The following is a 19,141-nucleotide window of genomic DNA, read 5'->3' on the forward strand; positions in this document are numbered from 1 at the left end:
GCGGTGCAAGGTATTCATGGCTGAAGCAATAGCTGAGTTCCTTATATCATTTGCTTGCGAGATCATCAAAGACCTCCAGCTGCAGCTTCAGTAGCGGTTTTCTGACTAGGATTCACAGGCAGAAGAAGTGAAACTGATTCAAAACCCATTTGAAGCAAATGTAACCAGTTTCCCAGATGAACTGCAGATGGAGGTCATTGAATAGCAAGCAAATTCAAAAAATGACGGGTGGGTTTTTGTGTTTGCCCAAGGAGAACAAACTTGGACCTCGAGTGTGTTGTCGGCCCCCCACCAGTGTTTCTTTCAGACTTGTTCTCCTGGGGGTGCATTTAAAATATGTATATATTTTTATATGAATTATAATATTATAATTCGTTGGGGGGGGGGGGGGCACGGGGACACCGCCACCCCAAAGAGATGCATGGAAGAAACTCTGGCCCCCGAACTGATATTTGATAGTTAATGCGGCCCTCGGGCTGAAAAGTTTGGAGACCCCTGATCTACGCTATCATGTTAACTCAGCTGCCTGTCATGTACCTCCTGTCATCTTGTGATGTCATCTTGTGATGTCATCTTGTGATGTCATCTTGTGATGTCATCTTGTGATGTCATCTTGTGATGTCATCTTGCGATGTCATCTTGCGATGTCATCTTGCGATGTCATCTTGTCATGTCATCTTGTCATGTCATCTTGTCATGTCATCTTGTCATGTCATCTTGTCATGTCATCTTGTCATGTCATCTTGTCATGTCATCTTGTCATGTCATCTTGTCATGTCATCTTGTCATGTCATCTTGTCATGTCATCTTGTCATGTCATCTTGTCATGTCATCTTGTCATGTCATCTTGTGATGTCATCTTGTCGTGTCATCTTGTCGTGTCATCTTGTCGTGTCATCTTGTCGTGTCATCTTGTCGTGTCATCTTGTCATGTCATCTTGTCATCTTGTCATGTCATCTTGTCATGTCATCTTGTGATGTCATCTTGTCGTGTCATCTTGTCGTGTCATCTTGTCGTGTCATCTTGTCGTGTCATCTTGTCGTGTCATCTTGTCGTGTCATCTTGTCATGTCATCTTGTCATCTTGTCATGTACTCTTGTCATGTCCCCTCTTGTCCCAGCCTGTATCCAGGATGTACGGGTCAATGGTGGCTACTTTGCCATGACCCACGCTGAAAGTTTTGACCCAGACACCATGGCTATAGTGGAGGAGAACCAGAACACCAAGGAGGGCTGTGTGAGGAACGACTGCACCCTGGGGCTGTGTGACAGCAGCAGGACCTGCGTCCCACTGTGGGAGAGCCACCAATGTCGGTAGGTTCAACAACCTCCCTCCCAGCTAAACACAACTGCCCTCCCAGCTAAACACAACCTCCCTCCCAGCTAAACACAACCTCCCTCCCAGCTAAACACAACCTCCCTCCCAGCTAAACACAACCTCCCTCCCAGCTAAACACAACCTCCCTCCCAGCTAAACACAACTTCCCTCCCAGCTAAACACAACCTCCCTCCCAGCTAAACACAACTTCCCTGCCAGCTAAACACAACCTCCCTCCCAGCTAAACACAACTTCCCTCCCAGCTAAACACAACTTCCCTCCCAGCTAAACACAACTGCCCACCCAGCTAAACACAACCTCCCTCCCAGCTAAACACAACTTCCCTCCCAGCTAAACACAACTGCCCACCCAGCTAAACACAACCTCCCTCCCAGCTAAACACAACTGCTGTCCCAGCTAAACACAACTGCCCACCCAGCTAAACACAACCTCCCTCCCAGCTAAACACAACTTCCCTCCCAGCTAAACACAACTGCCCACCCAGCTAAACACAACCTCCCTCCCAGCTAAACACAACCTCCCTCCCAGCTAAACACAACTTCCCTCCCAGCTAAACACAACTGCCCACCCAGCTAAACACAACTGCCCACCCAGCTAAACACAACCTCCCTCCCAGCTAAACACAACCTCCCTCCCAGCTAAACACAACTGCTGTCCCAGCTAAACACAACTGCCCACCCAGCTAAACACAACCTCCCACCCAGCTAAACACAACTTCCCACCCAGCTAAACACAACTTCCCTCCCAGCTAAACACAACTGCCCTCCCAGCTGAACACAACATGTATGTTGTTTGTGCAGGTGCCAGGAAGGTTTGAAGGAGCTTGGAGAGAAATGTGTGAGTCACTGTGTGCCCAACCCCTGCTTCAACAATGTGAGCTGCACCATCCAGGACAAGGAGGTCAGGTGTGCATGTCCAGCTGGCTGGGGTGGACGCTACTGTGATGAGCTGGCACCAGAGCAGGTCAAAAGTGGCGACCTCAGTGATGGCGCTCTAGTGGCTATTCTCGTCTCCGTCATTGTTGTCTTATGTAAGTTTATACATCTTCTTACAGTTAGGGTTAGGTTCATCTTCTGACAGTTAGGATTAGGTACACAATGACCTGAATACCCCCATCAATACGCGTCCTCAAAAGTATATTTTTCTCTGCCCCCCCTCCCCAGCCCCCAAATAAAAATAATTCCAAATTTTTGTGGATGACCCCTAATTATTTCATGATGTTGGTCATTGTGTGTTTAATCTGAGTTTTTATTGAATGTGTCTGTGTGACTTTGGCCAAGTATCATTGTGTCTGTGTAACTTTGGCCAAGTATCATTGTGTCTGTGTGACTTTGGCCAAGTATCATTGTGTCTGTGTGACTTTGGCCAAGTATCATTGTGTCTGTGTGACCTTGGCCCAGTTTCAATGTGTCTGTGACCTTGGCCCAGTATAATTGTGTCTGTGACCGTGGCCCAGTTTCAATATATCTGTGACCTTGGCCCAGTTTCAATGTGTCTGTGATCTTGACCCAGTATAATTGTGTCTGTGACCTTGGCCCAGTTCCATTGTGTCTGTGACCTTGGCACAGTTTCATTGTGTCTGTGACCTTGACCCAGTTTCATTGTGTCTGTGACCTTGGCCCAGTTTCATTGTGTCTGTGACCTTGGTCCAGTTTCATTGTGTCTGTGACCTTGACCCAGTTTCATTGTGTCTGTGACCTTGGTCCAGTTTCATTGTGTCTGTGTTTGCAGTGATTGCCTTGGTTGTCTTCCTTCTGTACAAACTGTGTCCCCACAATGACGAAGGTGAGAAATACATCCTGGAAGTTGATCCTGATGAAGATATCCGGGAAAATGTCATTATTTACGATGATGAAGGCGCAGGTGAGTTTGTCACTTGTCAGTGTTGATCTTAGCAATATATTTAGTGGAATAAGGACATAGCACCCCGAACAACGCCCCATCTTCATATTAACTGTTTAAAAATCCAATTGGAAGTTTATTGCTAACTAATAATTACCTCTTTCCTATCAACAAACTTAACCCTAACCATATGAAGTAGGTATGGGAAAAAAAGGATATTTCATGTGCTTTGTTTTAACATTTTTCCCATATTTATGTTTTGTATACCCAGGTTACAATATGACAATTATGTATAAATGGTGATACCTTGTGAACATAGCACATGTGATGTGTGACTGTAATCAGAACATGGCACATGTGATGTGTGATCAGGACATGGCTCATGTGATGTGTGACTGTAATCAGGACATGGCTCATGTGATGTGTGACTGTAATCAGGACATGGCTCATGTGATGTGTAATCAGAACATGGCTCATGTGATGTGTGATCAGAACATGGCACATGTGATGTGTGACTGTAATCAGAACATGGCTCATGTGATGTGTGACTGTAATCAGGACATGGCTCATGTGATGTGTGACTGTAATCAGGACATGGCTCATGTGATGTGTGACTGTAATCAGGACATGGCTCATGTGATGTGTAATCAGAACATGGCTCATGTGATGTGTGACTGTAATCAGGACATGGCTCATGTGATGTGTGACTGTAATCAGGACATGGCTCATGTGATGTGTGACTGTAATCAGGACATGGCTCATGTGATGTGTGACTGTAATCAGGACATGGCTCATGTGATGTGTAATCAGGACATGGCTCATGTGATGTGTGACTGTAATCAGGACATGGCTCATGTGATGTGTGACTGTAATCAGGACATGGCTCATGTGATGTGTGACTGTAATCAGAACATGGCTCATGTGATGTGTGACTGTAATCAGAACATGGCTCATGTGATGTGTGATCAGAACATGGCTCATGTGATGTGTGACTGTAATCAGAACATGGCTCATGTGATGTGTGACTGTAATCAGAACATGGCTCATGTGATGTGTGACTGTAATCAGAACATGGATCATGTGATGTGTGATCAGAACATGGCTCATGTGATGTGTGACTGTAATCAGGACATGGCTCATGTGATGTGTGACTGTAATCAGAACATGGCTCATGTGATGTGTGACTGTAATCAGGACATGGCTCATGTGATGTGTGACTGTAATCAGAACATGGCTCATGTGATGTGTGACTGTAATCAGAACATGGATCATGTGATGTGTGATCAGAACATGGCTCATGTGATGTGTGACTGTAATCAGAACATGGCTCATGTGATGTGTGATCAGAACATGGCTCATGTGATGTGTGACTGTAATCAGGACATGGCTCAACTGACTTAACGCACCAAACAATTGACCATGATTTCAGGTGAGGAGGACAAAGAGGCGTATGACCTGTCCAAGATTCAACTGCCCACAATGGAGCCAGACTGTACTCCCATCAGTCGAACACTTTTTCTTGGAAGTAAGATTTTTTTTTTGTGGTAATCCTTTACAGTTGTCATGTAAGATTTTTTTTTTGTGGTAATTCTTTACAGTTGTCATGTAAGATTTTTTTTTGTGGTAATCCTTTACAGTTGTCATGTAAGATTTTTTTTTTGGGGTAATCCTTTACAGTTGTCATGTAAGATTTTTTTTTGTGGTAATTCTTTACAGTTGTCATGTAAGATTTTTTTTTTGTGGTAATCCTTTACAGTTGTCATGTAAGATTTTTTTTTGGTGGTAATCCAGTTGTCATGTAAGATTTTTTTTTTGTGGTAATCCAGTTGTCATGTAAGATTTTTTTTTGTGGTAATTCTTTACAGTTGTCATGTAAGATTTTTTTTTGGGGTAATCCTTTACAGTTGTCATGTAAGATTTTTATTGTGTGCCGAAACTATGGATAGTACATTTATCCACAGCTTGAGGTGCCCAAACTATGGATAGTACATTTATCCACAGCTTGAGGTGCCCAAACTATGGATAGTACATTTATCCACAGCTTGAGGTGCCCAAACTATGGATAGTACATTTATCCACAGCTTGAGGTGCCCAAACTATGGATAGTACATTTATCCACAGCTTGAGGTGCCCAAACTATGGATAGTACATTTATCCACAGCTTGAGGTGCCCAAACTATGAATAGTACATTTATCTACAGTAAACCATTAGCGGGAGTCAATGTTTTTTTCATTGTTTTCTTTTTGTTTTAATCGTGACTTCATTCTATGGGTATTTTTTAGAATTTCGGTTTTGTATCATATAATCAGTGAAATCAAAACTAATTAAAATGGCTCTGCTGTTAAATTAACAATGGACCTAAAATTGTGGAATTGAAGAAAAAATAGTAGTTCCAGTGACTGAGATGAATTTTATTTTCAGCATTTAACATGACTCTTGTTATTGAAATATTTGAAGATATTAATTTCGGAGATTAATATTATTTTGATTTTTTAAATTAGTTGTGTATAAGCTGTTTAACCTGATAGCAGTGACACATCACATGAGCCATGTAAAAACAAAAAGCATTATATAGGAAAATGGTCCCAGTTTAATAATTATGAGGTTAAACAGCTGTTTTAAAATAATTAAAAAATAAATAAGAAGCACAAAAAATACTTTGAAATTTTATCGGATAGTTTGGGACGTTAAATAGTTTTTTACTGGACAGCAACAGGTAAAGCTTTCAACATCATACAAGAAAATCTTAAGACCAGTATTATGGTTTTTGTTTAACTTTTTTAATATGTTTTTAGATATTTAAAACTGCATGAATTTATGAACGAAGCCATTGGAGCCACTGAATTGATTCCCTCAATTAACATTAGATTCACCTGGTTAATATTTGAACTATTTCTTTCAGATGCACCTGGAGAGAAGCCTGACGTGGGTAACTTTATTGATGACCGCATGAAAGATGCTGACTTGGATGACAATGCCCCTCCCTATGACAGCGTCAGAGAGTTCAGCTTTGAGGGAGGGGGCAGCGACGCGGGGAGCCTGAGCTCTCTTGAGACCAGCAGCAGTGAGAGGAACCATGAGTACGATTACCTCAATGACTGGGGTCCCAAATTTGCCAAGCTGGCTGACATGTATGTGGCAGGAATGGAGGGGGAGTAGAGTACACCCACTAGCCTGAGCCAATGATATTAAACAGTAGCACCACACCATCTCAAACCTTTATGAGGGTCAAAACAATTTTTTTTAACCTGCTGGATTCAACACAAGACTCTGGGAAATAGCAGCATCACTATGGTAACTCAAGGTTGTTTACTGAGCTGTGTGGTGTTATGAATATACACATGTTGACAGTATTAGACACCTCTAGTCCATGTTTCAAAGTTCTAGTTTATACTCAACCATGTTCTCAAACATTTTTATTAGAATGATCTATCAGTGTAAGCAAGTGGCCTCCCTTGGTTGAATGGGTTAGTGTCAGCTTTCAAATATGCAATCAAAATTTGTATTTGCTGGGCAAAGACTGGTGTCAATTTGTTGTAAACCTGGTTTGTCTATTCTTTGGTTTGTAATGAAAAAACTCCCATGCTTGATGGCTACACAAGATGTATGATGGCTACACAAGATGTATGGTTTTATTTGTAGCAGCAATTGTATCAAGTCTGCAGTCGTGTCATTACTTGTTTTCTGTTCTTAACTCATTTTGCCCTCCACTGGGTGCTTGACCAGGTGCCAGCATTTGCCCTGTCACCATTTGCATCCAAATGTATTTATTGTATCCAAATGTTTATCCATTGTCAAATCCATGTTACATGCTACATAATTATTACACCAAGGTAGTTAGGCCTCTCTGTATTGCCTGGATGTGTGTGGCTGACAAGCAATGAAACTTTCTAGAACAAATTCAGGTATTTCCAGCACACTGAGGTCTAGGTGTGATTGCTCTAAGGCTCTCAGTGGCTGATAAATGGCTGAAACAGCCAAACTATGTAGGTTGCACTCATGTTGTGGTTTTGAGTTTTGTCATTTTTCTTTGTTAGAATTTTTTCTTTGTTAGAATTTTTTCTTTGTTAGACATTGATGATGAAACCAGAAGTTGGCTGCAGTGACTCAAGTGAAAATCTTGAATGTCTTCCATCCATGTTCTGGCTGTGTTGTTACAGGAGGATTGTAGATTTTTTTCTTGTCAATTTCTTGTCTTGAATGCTTTTCGTGGATATCAATATGGAGAATGTTACATATTTTTTGTAGAAACTATCTATTCACCTTTTGTGTTGCATTTTAATATTTATTTATCTCTCACATTACTGTACAATTTATTTTTTACAAAGCTTTAATGAATGTACATGACCCTATCTTAACACAATGGGATAGAAGCCTTATATTTATTTAATGAAAACAACCTCTCTCCTGCATTTTAAATTGGCAGATAAAAATTTAAACTTTAGCATTCCAAATCTCCAACTTGTAGGAAGGTATCAAATATCAGTTGTACCTCATGATTTTGTTTTGAACAAATAGTTACTTGCTACTGTAAATAATCACTTGCTAGAGTTTAAACTTTGCTAAAAACAATCAAATTAATTAACCATCCAAGTGCTTTAAATCATCAGTCATTAGCTAACATTTCTACTGCATTGAATGTAGGACTCACATATTATAGATTTATTAAAGGCAGCCCATTGGCTAATGTAGTTGTCCATTATCTTTATGCACCAATCTCTATGGACCAATTGACCTCACTGAAATCCCCAACTTAGACTATCATTCAATGACCAAATCTTTACATATCATTCTGTTTGCTTGTTCAGAATCAAAGAGGGATAATTTAGCAAAAAGTGTAGTGCACCAAGAATGTGTTGGTTATTAAAATATTGGGCTCCACAGTTCAAAAAGGTTTCTGCACTTAGATTAGCGGCAACTGAAGTTTCTGACCAAAGTGATCAAATGTGTTTAACTAACAAAATTGTCAATTATTAAAATATTCACTCCAGACTTTGTCACTACCAGTTTCTATTCATCCCATAATTTAATTATTGAAAGTGTTATTTATTTTTATCTTTGCTGGACACTGTATTTAAAAGAAATAATTTATAAAATGGTTGTGACTTGTGCAGTTAGCTTGTAAGTATGGAAGCTAACCATGGTGTGATCTAACATTTCTATCATTACATTACGGCAGTTTTAATGTTTGTAGTCTTCTGGCTTAACCTTTAAACATGTACAACTGTAATTGAACTGATTATTAAACTAATACATTTTTATATCAATATATGTTAGTTTGTGGCCTTACTTGGGGGGATAAATGAAAAACAAAAGTAAAAGGTAGGATTTTATTTATTTTCACTTGATCATGCCATAATAAAACTGGAATACATTTGTCATAGAAATCATTCTAAAGATACATAGTCTTCAAAAAATTACATCATTTGTATACACCAAAAATATTTCATTCATAAGCAACTGATTAAAGACCACTTATGATGTAAACCACATATATACATGGATGAAAATTGTACTGGGGATGTTAATTGAGTTTGGAATATTTTGTATGAATTTTCATACATTATTCATTTTGACTGAGAATGTGTCGCTGACAGTTGATATTACCCTGTACAATTATGTCTGCCACAAACTTCACTGCCATAAGCAGTTCTCCTAAGAAATAAACAACTACCCAGTACAAAGAGGACTGGACCCCAAAGATAAATCTGTTCAAGTGTGTTCTGAAACCACTTTAGATTCCATATTTACAAATTATTTATACACCACCATTTTGTGACAGTTATATCAGTGACAGGTAGCTCCCTAGAGACTGCACATGTGTGTTGATGTCTGCTAGTTGGTTGTGGTCACTCACTGACTGTTACTTCACTGTGTAGCTACTGGTACCAGTTCTTGCAGACACCCATGTGGTAAAAATATCCCTAAAAAAAGAGTAAAGATTCAGTTTTATTAATGATTCTTTTGTTAACTAGCACGGAGTTAGAGAGACTACCTGCAGTGTGTGAGGCTACCTGCAGTATGTGTGAGACTGCCTGCAGTGTGTGTGAGACTGCAGTGTGTGAGACTGCCTGCAGTGAGTTAGAGGCTGCCTGCAGTGTGTGTGAGACTGCCTGCAGTGAGTTAGAGGCTACCTGCAGTGTGTGTGAGACTGCCTGCAGTGAGTTAGAGACTGCCTGCAGTGTGTGTGAGACTGCAGTGTGTGAGACTGCCTGCAGTGAGTTAGAGGCTGCCTGCAGTGTGTGTGAGACTGCCTGCAGTGTGTGAGACTGCCTGCCGTGTGTGAGAGGCTACCTGCAGTGTGTGTGAGGCTACCTGCCATGTGTGAGACTGCCTGCAGTGTGTGTGAGACTGCCTGCAGTGTATGTGAGGCTACCTGCCATGTGTGAGACTGCCTGCAGTGTGTGTGAGGCTACCTGCAGTGTGTGAGACTGCCTGCAGTGTGTGAGACTACCTGCAGTGAGTTAGAGACTACCTGCAGTGTGTGAGGCTACCTGCAGTGTGTGTGAGACTACCTGCAGTGTGTGTGAGACTACCTGCAGTGTGTGTGAGACTGCCTGCAGTGAGTTAGAGGCTACCTGCAGTGTGTGAGACTACCTGCAGTGTGTGAGACTACCTGCAGTGTGTGTGAGACTGCCTGCAGTGTGTGTGAGACTACCTGCAGTGTGTGTGAGACTGCCTGCAGTGTGTGTGAGACTGTCTGCAGTGTGTGTGAGACTGCCTGCAGTGAGTTAGAGGCTGCCTGCAGTGTGTGAGGCTACCTGCAGTGTGTGAGGCTACCTGCAGTGTGTGAGACTACCTGCCATGTGTGAGACTACCTGCCATGTGTGAGACTACCTGCCATGTGTGAGACTACCTGCCATGTGTGAGACTACCTGCCATGTGTGAGACTACCTGCCATGTGTGAGACTACCTGCAGTGTGTGTGAGGCTACCTGCAGTGTGTGTGAGACTACCTGCAGTGTGTGAGACTGCCTACAGTGTGTGTGAGACTGCCTACAGTGTGTGTGAGACTGCCTGCAGTGTGTGTGTGAGACTACCTGCAGTGTGTGAGACTACCTGCAGTGTGAGATGACACAGTCATTGCTACAGTACTCTGTGTCCCATGAAGGGTTTTCTTTAGCATAGTTGGTGCAGCCACTTCTTACACAGTGAGGGTAAGCCAGATCCTGGGGACAGGGAGGGAATATGTAGGTCAAACTACAGTTTGAGACAGCTCAAGTCTAACACAGTTTGAGACAGCTCAAGTCTAACACAGTTTGAGACAGCTCAAGTCTAACACAGTTTGAGACAGCTCAAGTCTAACACAGTTGACACCACAAAAAATTCAACTCACCATAAGTGCATCAGGCAGAGCACTGTGCTCCATCAAGCCAGTCTGGTAGCTGGTGGAATCTTGGGGTGGGCAGGCTAGAGGGGAGGGGGGAGAGTGGCGTGGAGGTGATTGGCAGACCACGGGCTGCATGTGTTGCTGGAACCCATGTGGTGACATCATCTCTTGTCTGGCCATCATCTGACCTGTCATGTTGTTTGCTAAATGGACAGGTGACATGCCAGGACCTGGGAACAAAAAGTAGGCAGGTAGGCTAAATGTACAAGACTGACATGTCATGACAGGTAGGTTAAATGTACAAGGCTGATATGTCATGACAGGTAGGTTAAATGTACAAGGCTGATATGTCATGACAGGTAGGTTAAATGTACAAGGCTGATATGTCATGACAGGTAGGTTAAATGTACGAGGCTGATATGTCATGACAGGTAGGTTAAATGTACAAGGCTGATATGTCATGACAGGTAGGTTAAATGTACAAGGCTGATATGTCATGACAGATAGGCTAAATGTACAAGGCTGATATGTCATGATAGGTAGGCTAAATGTACAAGGCTGACGTGTCATGACAGGTAGGCTAAATGTACAAGGCTGATATGTCATGACAGGTAGGTTAAGTTAGACAAAATGTCAAGAGAATGAACCTACCTGTGATGTGAGCAGGTGGAGAGCCAGTGGCCAGGTAGGCTGGAGGGGAGGTGGAGCCTTCTGACTCATCAGTGGCTGTCTGCTAGACACAGCAACATTTGGTTAGATCATACAGCAGCTCTAGTCCTTAACAAATAACACACACTAATGGACAACATTCCTAACACACACCAATGGACAACATTCCTAACAGATGGACATTTGGTTAGATCATACAGCAGCTCTAGTCCTTAACAAAAACACACACTAATGGACAACATTCCTAACAGATGGACATTTGGTTAGATCATACAGCAGCTCTAGTCCTTAACAAAAACACACACTAATGGACAACATTCCTAACAGATGGACATTTACCTGAGATACTTGTGTTGCCCTATAAGCTGCCAATTGTTTCAAGTATTGCTTTTTAGCCTGTTCTGTTTTCTTCTTATAGACCTAAAGAAAATCAAAATCTGAATAGGACATCTGCTACACTATAACTAGGGGGTGGGTCAGGCTACATGAGACAGACATATACTTACAAGCTACACTATAACTAGGGGGTGGGTCAGGCTACATGAGACAGACATATACTTACAAGCTACACTATAACTAGGGGGTGGGTCAGGCTACATGAGACAGACATATACTTACAAGCTACACTATAACTAGGGGGTGGGTCAGGCTACATGAGACAGACATATACTTACAAGCTACACTATAACTAGGGGGTGGGTCAGGCTACATGAGACAGACATATACTTACAAGCTACACTATAACTAGGGGGTGGTTAGGCTACATGAGACAGACATATACTTACAAGCTACACTATAACTAGGGGGTGGGTCAGGCTACATGAGACAGACATATACTTACAAGCTACACTATAACTAGGGGGTGGGTCAGGCTACATGAGACAGACATATACTTACAAGCTACACTATAACTAGGGGGTGGGTCAGGCTACATGAGACAGACATATACTTACATCCTTGTGATCAGGATCCAGCTGGTCCCACATTGATGCAACTATTTTAGAGACTTCACCAAAACTAGCGTTTGGGTTGTGGCCTTTGATTGTGGCTTGTGTGTCACGAAAAAACAAAGCATACGCTGAAACTGGCCTAGAGACAGAAACAAGTGTTGTCTACATCTTTCATAGCAAATGACCAGTCCAGACATCTTTCATAGCAAATGACCAGTCCAGTTTAAATGGTTATTCCCTGGCAAATGGCCACTAAGCTGTCCTACTCTATGCTTTCTTACATTGTTCTCAACTGAGCTCAAAACACAAGCTTACAAAGTAGTCCTCTGACCTATGGTCAACAAGCTTACAAAGTTGTCTAGCTACTCCTACCTATGCTCAACACACCCTTACAAATTTGTGCTTACTTTTGAGGTTCGTTTGGATCTTTCTTCTTTTTTCTCTTGTTAGTTTTTTTCTGGACAGCTGAGCTGTCTGTGTTGGTGGGTGATCCAGGTGTGGCAGCACGTTTTGCCAGCTGTAATAAGTGGTCAAACATGTACAGAGATAGGGGGTAGTGTGTACAGAGATAGGGGGTAGTGTGTACATAGATAGGGGGTAGTGTGTACAGAGATAGGGGTAGTGTGTACAGAGATAGGGGGTAGTGTGTACAGAGATAGGGGGTAGTGTGTACAGAGATAGGGGGTAGTGTACAGAGATAGGGGGTAGTGTGTACAGAGATGGGGGGTAGTGTGTACAGTAATAGGGGGTAGTGTGTACAGAGATAGGGGGTGGTGTGTACAGAGATAGGGGGTAGTGTGTACAGAGATAGGGGGTAGTGTGTACAGAGATGGGGGGTAGTGTGTACAGAGATAGGGGGTAGTGTGTACAGAGATAGGGGGTAGTGTGTACAGAGATAGGGGGTAGTGTACAGAGATAGGGGGTAGTGTGTACAGAGATAGGGGGTAGTGTGTACAGAGATAGGGGTAGTGTGTACAGAGATAGGGGGTAGTGTACAGAGATAGGAGGTAGTGTGTACAGAGATGGGGGGTAGTGTGTACAGAGATAGGGGGTGGTGTGTACAGAGATAGGGGGTGGTGTGTACAGAGATAGGGGGTAGTGTGTACAGAGATAGGGGGTAGTGTGTACAGAGATAGGGGGTAGTGTGTACAGAGATAGGGGGGTTGTGTGTACAGAGATAGGGGGTAGTGTGTACAGAGATAGGGGGTAGTGTGTACAGAGATAGGGGGTAGTGTGTACAGAGATAGGGGGTGGTGTGTACAGAGATAGGGGGTAGTGTGTACAGAGATAGGGGGTAGTGTGTACAGAGATAGGGGGTAGTGTGTACAGAGATAGGGGGTAGTGTGTACAGAGATAGGGGTTGGTGTGTACAGAGATAGGGGGTAGTGTGTACAGAGATAGGGGGTAGTGTGTACAGAGATAGGGGTAGTGTGTACAGAGATAGGGGGTTGGTGTGTACAGAGATAGGGGTAGTGTGTACAGAGATAGGGGTAGTGTGTACAGAGATAGGGGTAGTGTGTACAGAGATAGGGGTAGTGTGTACAGAGATAGGGGGGTAGTGTGTACATAGATAGGGGGTAGTGTGTACAGAGATAGGGGGTGGTGTGTACATAGATAGGGGGTGGTGTGTACATAGATAGGGGGTGGTGTGTACAGAGATAGGGGGTGGTGTGTACAGAGATAGGGGGTAGTGTGTACAGAGATAGGGGGGTAGTGTGTACAGAGATAGGGGGTAGTGTGTACAGAGATAGGGGGTAGTGTGTACAGAGATAGGGGGTAGTGTGTACAGAGATAGGGGGTGGTGTGTACAGAGATAGGGGGTAGTGTGTACAGAGATAGGGGGTAGTGTGTACAGAGATAGGGGGTAGTGTGTACAGAGATAGGGGGTAGTGTGTACAGAGATAGGGGTTGGTGTGTACAGAGATAGGGGGTAGTGTGTACAGAGATAGGGGGTAGTGTGTACAGAGATAGGGGTAGTGTGTACAGAGATAGGGGGTTGGTGTGTACAGAGATAGGGGTAGTGTGTACAGAGATAGGGGTAGTGTGTACAGAGATAGGGGTAGTGTGTACAGAGATAGGGGTAGTGTGTACAGAGATAGGGGGGGTAGTGTGTACATAGATAGGGGGTAGTGTGTACAGAGATAGGGGGTAGTGTGTACATAGATAGGGGGTAGTGTGTACAGAGATAGGGGGTGGTGTGTACATAGATAGGGGTAGTGTGTTGTGACCTACTTAGGTCTAGTCATGTTTTATTTTTGGTTTGACAGTGTTATAATACCATATATGGATTGATGGTGCAACAACCGGGTTTTTTCCACTGTCTTATTAAGAGTGTCTAAGACTAAGAAATTTTCCATCAAGATCTGATTGATTGATTCAGATCAGATGACCACCCCAACCAATGGCTACATGAGTTGAGGATAACCTCCCCTGTTGCCTAAGTCTTTAACTAGATCGCACACAGGCAGCACGAGGCAGTCCATCTTGACCAGGCCGTCCATTTTGTCCGGCAATAGATTCTGACCATTTGAACGTGAGAGAGCTTAAGTCCTGAGTGTGCTATGCATTCCTAAGTTGTTTTAGTATTCTAGTATTATATTACTTGTCGCCAAGTGATTCTTGATGCTATAGCAGTGTTGTGTGACCTGTGGTTATTTTTATACAGTGTTAGAATCTGTGATAGTATTTTTTCTTACGCTTTGTAAGTTGGGTTTTGTTATTTTCTAAATTAAATATTTTATCTCGTTTAACCTAGTGTTCTGCCACAACTGTGTTCGCTTATTAAAGGTTGTATGCAGATTGAATGAGTTGTTAACTTCAATAGTATCACTAGTTTTCCCTAGACATCGAAATCGAGCCCTAGTGTGTTGTTGAGTTAGTGTTCATTCATTTAGGCTTTAGGTCATTTGCATATAACCCCAAAAAAGAATCCGGGGGCGTTCACCATCTATCTGGCTGGTAGATAGGTGTCCATTACAGTGTACAGAGATAGGGGGTAGTGTGTACAGAGATAGGGGGTAGTGTGTACAGAGATGGGGGGTAGTGTGTACAGAGATAGGAGGTAGTGTGTACAGAGATAGGGGGTAGTGTGTACAGAGATAGGGGGTAGTGTGTACATAGATAGGGGGTAGTGTGTACATAGATAGGGGGTAGTGTGTACAGAGATAGGGGGTAGTGTGTACAGAGATAGGGGGGTAGTGTGTACATAGATAGGGGGTAGTGTGTACAGAGATAGGGGGTAGTGTGTACATAGATAGGGGGTAGTGTGTACAGAGATAGGGGGTGGTGTGTACATAGATAGGGGTAGTGTGTACAGAGATAGGGGGTAGTGTGTACAGAGATAGGGGGTAGTGTACAGAGATAGGGGGGGTAGTGTGTACAGAGATAGGAAGTAGTGTGTACAGAGATGGGGGGTAGGGTGTACAGAGATAGGGGGTAGTGTGTACAGAGATAGGGGGTAGTGTGTACAGAGATAGGGGGTAGTGTGTACAGAGACAGGGGGTAGTGTGTACAGAGATAGGGGGTAGTGTGTACAGAGATAGGGGGTAGTGTGTACAGAGATAGGGGTAGTGTGTACAGAGATAGGGGGTGGTGTGTACAGAGATAGAGGTAGTGTGTACAGAGATGGGGGTAGTGTGTACAGAGATAGGGGTAGTGTGTACAGAGATAGGGGGTAGTGTGTACAGAGATAGGGGGTTGGTGTGTACAGAGATAGGGGGTAGTGTACAGAGATGGGGGGTAGTGTGTACAGAGATAGGGGGTAGTGTGTACAGAGATAGGGGGTAGTGTGTACAGAGATAGGGGGTAGTGTGTACAGAGATAGGGGGTTGGTGTGTACAGAGATAGGGGGTAGTGTGTACAGAGATAGGGGGTAGTGTGTACAGAGATAGGGGGTAGTGTGTACAGAGATAGGGGGTAGTGTGTACAGAGATAGGGGGTGGTGTGTACAGAGATAGGGGGTGGTGTGTACATAGATAGGGGTAGTGTGTACAGAGATAGGGGGTAGTGTGTACAGAGATAGGGGGTAGTGTACATAGATAGGGGTAGTGTGTACAGAGATAGGGGGTAGTGTGTACAGAGATAGGGGGTAGTGTGTACAGAGATAGGGGGTAGTGTGTACAGAGATAGGGGGTTGGTGTGTACAGAGATAGGGGGTAGTGTACAGAGATAGGGGTAGTGTGTACAGAGATGGGGGGTAGTGTGTACAGAGATAGGGGGTAGTGTGTACATAGATGGGGGTAGTGTGTACATAGATAGGGGGTAGTGTGTACATAGATAGGGGGTAGTGTGTACAGAGATAGGGGGTAGTGTGTACAGAGATAGGGGGTAGTGTGTACAGAGATAGGGGTAGTGTGTACAGAGATAGGGGTAGTGTGTACAGAGATAGGGGGTTGGTGTGTACAGAGATGGGGGGTTGGTGTGTACAGAGATAGGGGGTAGTGTGTACAGAGATAGGGGGTAGTGTGTACCGAGATAGGGGGTAGTGTACCGAGATAGGGGGTAGTGTACAGAGATAGGGGGTAGTGTGTACAGAGATAGGGGGTAGTGTGTACAGAGATAGGGGGGGTAGTGTGTACAGAGATAGGGGTAGTGTGTACAGAGATAGGGGTAGTGTGTACAGAGATAGGGGGTAGTGTGTACAGAGATAGGGGGTAGTGTGTACAGAGATAGGGGGTAGTGTGTACAGAGATAGGGGGTGGTGTACAGAGATAGGGGTAGTGTGTACAGAGATGGGGGGTAGTGTGTACATAGATAGGGGGTAGTGTGTACAGAGATAGGGGGTAGTGTGTACAGAGATAGGGGTAGTGTGTACAGAGGTAGGGGGTAGTGTGTACAGAGATAGGGGGGGTAGTGTGTACAGAGATAGGGGGTAGTGTGTACAGAGATAGGGGGTAGTGTGTAAAGAAATAGGGCTAGTGTGTACAGAGATAGGGGGTAGTGTGTACATAGATAGGGGGTAGTGTGTACAGAGATAGGGGGTAGTGTGTACAGAGATAGGGGGTAGTGTGTACAGAGATAGGGGTAGTGTGTACTTAGATAGGGGGTGGTGTGTACAGAGATGGGGGGTAGTGTGTACATAGATAGGGGGGTAGTGTGTACAGAGATGGGGGGTAGTGTGTACTTAGATAGGGGCAATGATTGGTGAGAATATTGAGGACTTACCTGAGCTAAGGGCAGATAGTGTGTACAGAGATAGGGGCAATGATTGGTGAGAATATTGAGGACTTACCTGAGCTAAGGGCAGATAGTGTGTACAGAGATAGGGGCAATGATTGGTGAGAATATTGAGGACTTACCTGAGCTAAGGGCAGATAGTGTGTACAGAGATAGGGGCAATGATTGGTGAGAATATTGAGGACTTACCTGAGCTAAGGGCAGATAGTGTGTACAGAGATAGGGGCAATGATTGGTGAGAATATTGAGGACTTACCTGAGCTAAGGGCAGATAGTGTGTACAGAGATAGGGGCAATGATTGGTGAGAATATTGAGGACTTACCTGAGCTAAGGGCAGATAGTGTGTACAGAGATAGGGGCAATGATTGGTGAGAATATTGAGGACTTACCTGAGCTAAGGGCAGATAGTGTGTACAGAGATAGGGGCAATGATTGGTGAGAATATTGAGGACTTACCTGAGCTAAGGGCAGATAGTGTGTACAGAGATAGGGGGGGGGGTAGTGTGTACAGAGATGGGGGTAGTGTGTACTTAGATAGGGGCAATGATTGGTGAGAATATTGAGGACTTACCTGAGCTAAGGGCAGATCATCGCTGTCCTCGCTGCTTGACGTGCCAGGTGGACTGCTGGACACTGGGGGTAAATAGGTCACCAGTTGTCCACCCAAGGTGGACTGAGTAGAATTTACGGAGCCCTTGAAGGGCATGGCGGCATCGCTGTTGTGAGTAGATGAGCCAGCAAATATGTGTGCGGAGCTGAACTGGTTGAAGTCAGTGTGTGGACTGACACTGTTAGAGAAACTGATGTCTGGAACATCAAAGTTTTGTGGTGGGAAGATTGGCGCCAGGTTGTCTAGGGTCTCCCCAGAAGAGAGGCCCATAGGATGAGAGCTCATGGCAAACTTCTCACTGCCTTCCTCAACCATGCCGTACAAGCTGAAATAGATTAACTTTAGAGTATAATCAATAGAAACAAAGCGGGAGTGATCTCCCCTAAACTTTCTCATACATTTTTATATAACTTAAGAGTAAATGGGATAGCACTCACAGTGCAATCAGGCAATAAAATTTTTTATTAGTTTTTCAGTACTTAATTTTTTAAAATTTTGTTATATAAACATTTTTATTTTTCATTTTGTTATATTTTGGATAAAGGGTAGTTATCTTTTTTTCTTGGTGTTGTAATAGTTGTATGGATTAGGTTTTTACTATAATCCATAATGTAAGCTGTAATGTGTGTCACAGGTTTTTACTATAATCCATAATGTAAGCTGTAATGTGTGTCTCAGGTCTTTGGCTAGGTTAGTGTGGAGAAAGCATTTAGATGAAGAGATCTTAAAGTCTGATCAGCCATCTATCCTTACTGTATTCACACATTTTCTTTGTGCTTTTATTTTTTAGCTTACTATATAATCAGTTTTTGATTGATAGCAAACAAAATAAACTATGGTCTCTAATTATAGACATTTTTTCTAAATTAAACTGTGGAATGCAAAACTGTTTTCGTAATATAATGCAAAATTATTGTAACAATTTTAAAAGGAAAACAATTGTATGGGGGCTTATCTTTAATTCTTTTACTCAACATGTAAAAATTATTTTTAAAAAAATTATGAGACAAAAGCGGCTGTGTTACGATTAAGTTGACAAAACTGCTGTGTTTTTTCTAAAGGTTTTTGTTCTACTGCACATTGCTAACTTGGAGTTCCGAAACGACAGCATGGTAAGAGATTGTGTTGAAAATGTAAATTTCAAACAGCCGGCTAATAATTTTATAACATAGGAAGAAAATTAGATAGTTTAGAAAAAAACAACTGGAAAAATTAATTTGTAAAG

At 43.1% G+C, this 19,141-nt stretch overlaps 2 protein-coding genes across 3 annotated transcripts in view; one reads left to right on the top strand and one right to left on the bottom strand.

Annotated features, from left to right (window-relative positions):
• The window catches only part of LOC131928345 (neural-cadherin), a 103,232-nt gene extending 94,781 nt beyond the window's left edge, over positions 1 to 8,451 (top strand). For both annotated transcript variants that reach the window (XM_059284347.1, XM_059284348.1), the window contains exons 41-45: positions 1,122 to 1,314; positions 2,140 to 2,369; positions 3,071 to 3,202; positions 4,611 to 4,706; positions 6,085 to 8,451. In XM_059284347.1, coding sequence (XP_059140330.1) covers positions 1,122 to 1,314; positions 2,140 to 2,369; positions 3,071 to 3,202; positions 4,611 to 4,706; positions 6,085 to 6,341 — 908 coding nt within the window. In that variant the 3' untranslated portion in view covers positions 6,342 to 8,451. The remainder of the gene's footprint in view (positions 1 to 1,121; positions 1,315 to 2,139; positions 2,370 to 3,070; positions 3,203 to 4,610; positions 4,707 to 6,084) is intronic.
• A 59-nt stretch (positions 8,452 to 8,510) lies between these two features.
• LOC131928347 (TOX high mobility group box family member 4) overlaps positions 8,511 to 19,141 on the bottom strand; it is a 43,890-nt gene continuing 33,259 nt past the window's right edge. The window contains exons 2-9 of the mRNA XM_059284351.1: positions 17,878 to 18,241; positions 12,538 to 12,647; positions 12,134 to 12,269; positions 11,520 to 11,600; positions 11,163 to 11,244; positions 10,518 to 10,741; positions 10,241 to 10,350; positions 8,511 to 9,106 (exon numbers count right to left, since the gene is read on the bottom strand). Coding sequence (XP_059140334.1) covers positions 9,046 to 9,106; positions 10,241 to 10,350; positions 10,518 to 10,741; positions 11,163 to 11,244; positions 11,520 to 11,600; positions 12,134 to 12,269; positions 12,538 to 12,647; positions 17,878 to 18,231 — 1,158 coding nt within the window. The 5' untranslated portion in view covers positions 18,232 to 18,241 and the 3' untranslated portion in view covers positions 8,511 to 9,045. The remainder of the gene's footprint in view (positions 9,107 to 10,240; positions 10,351 to 10,517; positions 10,742 to 11,162; positions 11,245 to 11,519; positions 11,601 to 12,133; positions 12,270 to 12,537; positions 12,648 to 17,877; positions 18,242 to 19,141) is intronic.

Source organism: Physella acuta, unplaced genomic scaffold, assembly GCF_028476545.2.
Source record: "Physella acuta isolate Inbredline_101_S28 unplaced genomic scaffold, ASM2847654v3 ptg001487l, whole genome shotgun sequence".
Lineage (NCBI taxonomy): Eukaryota > Metazoa > Mollusca > Gastropoda > Physidae > Physella > Physella acuta.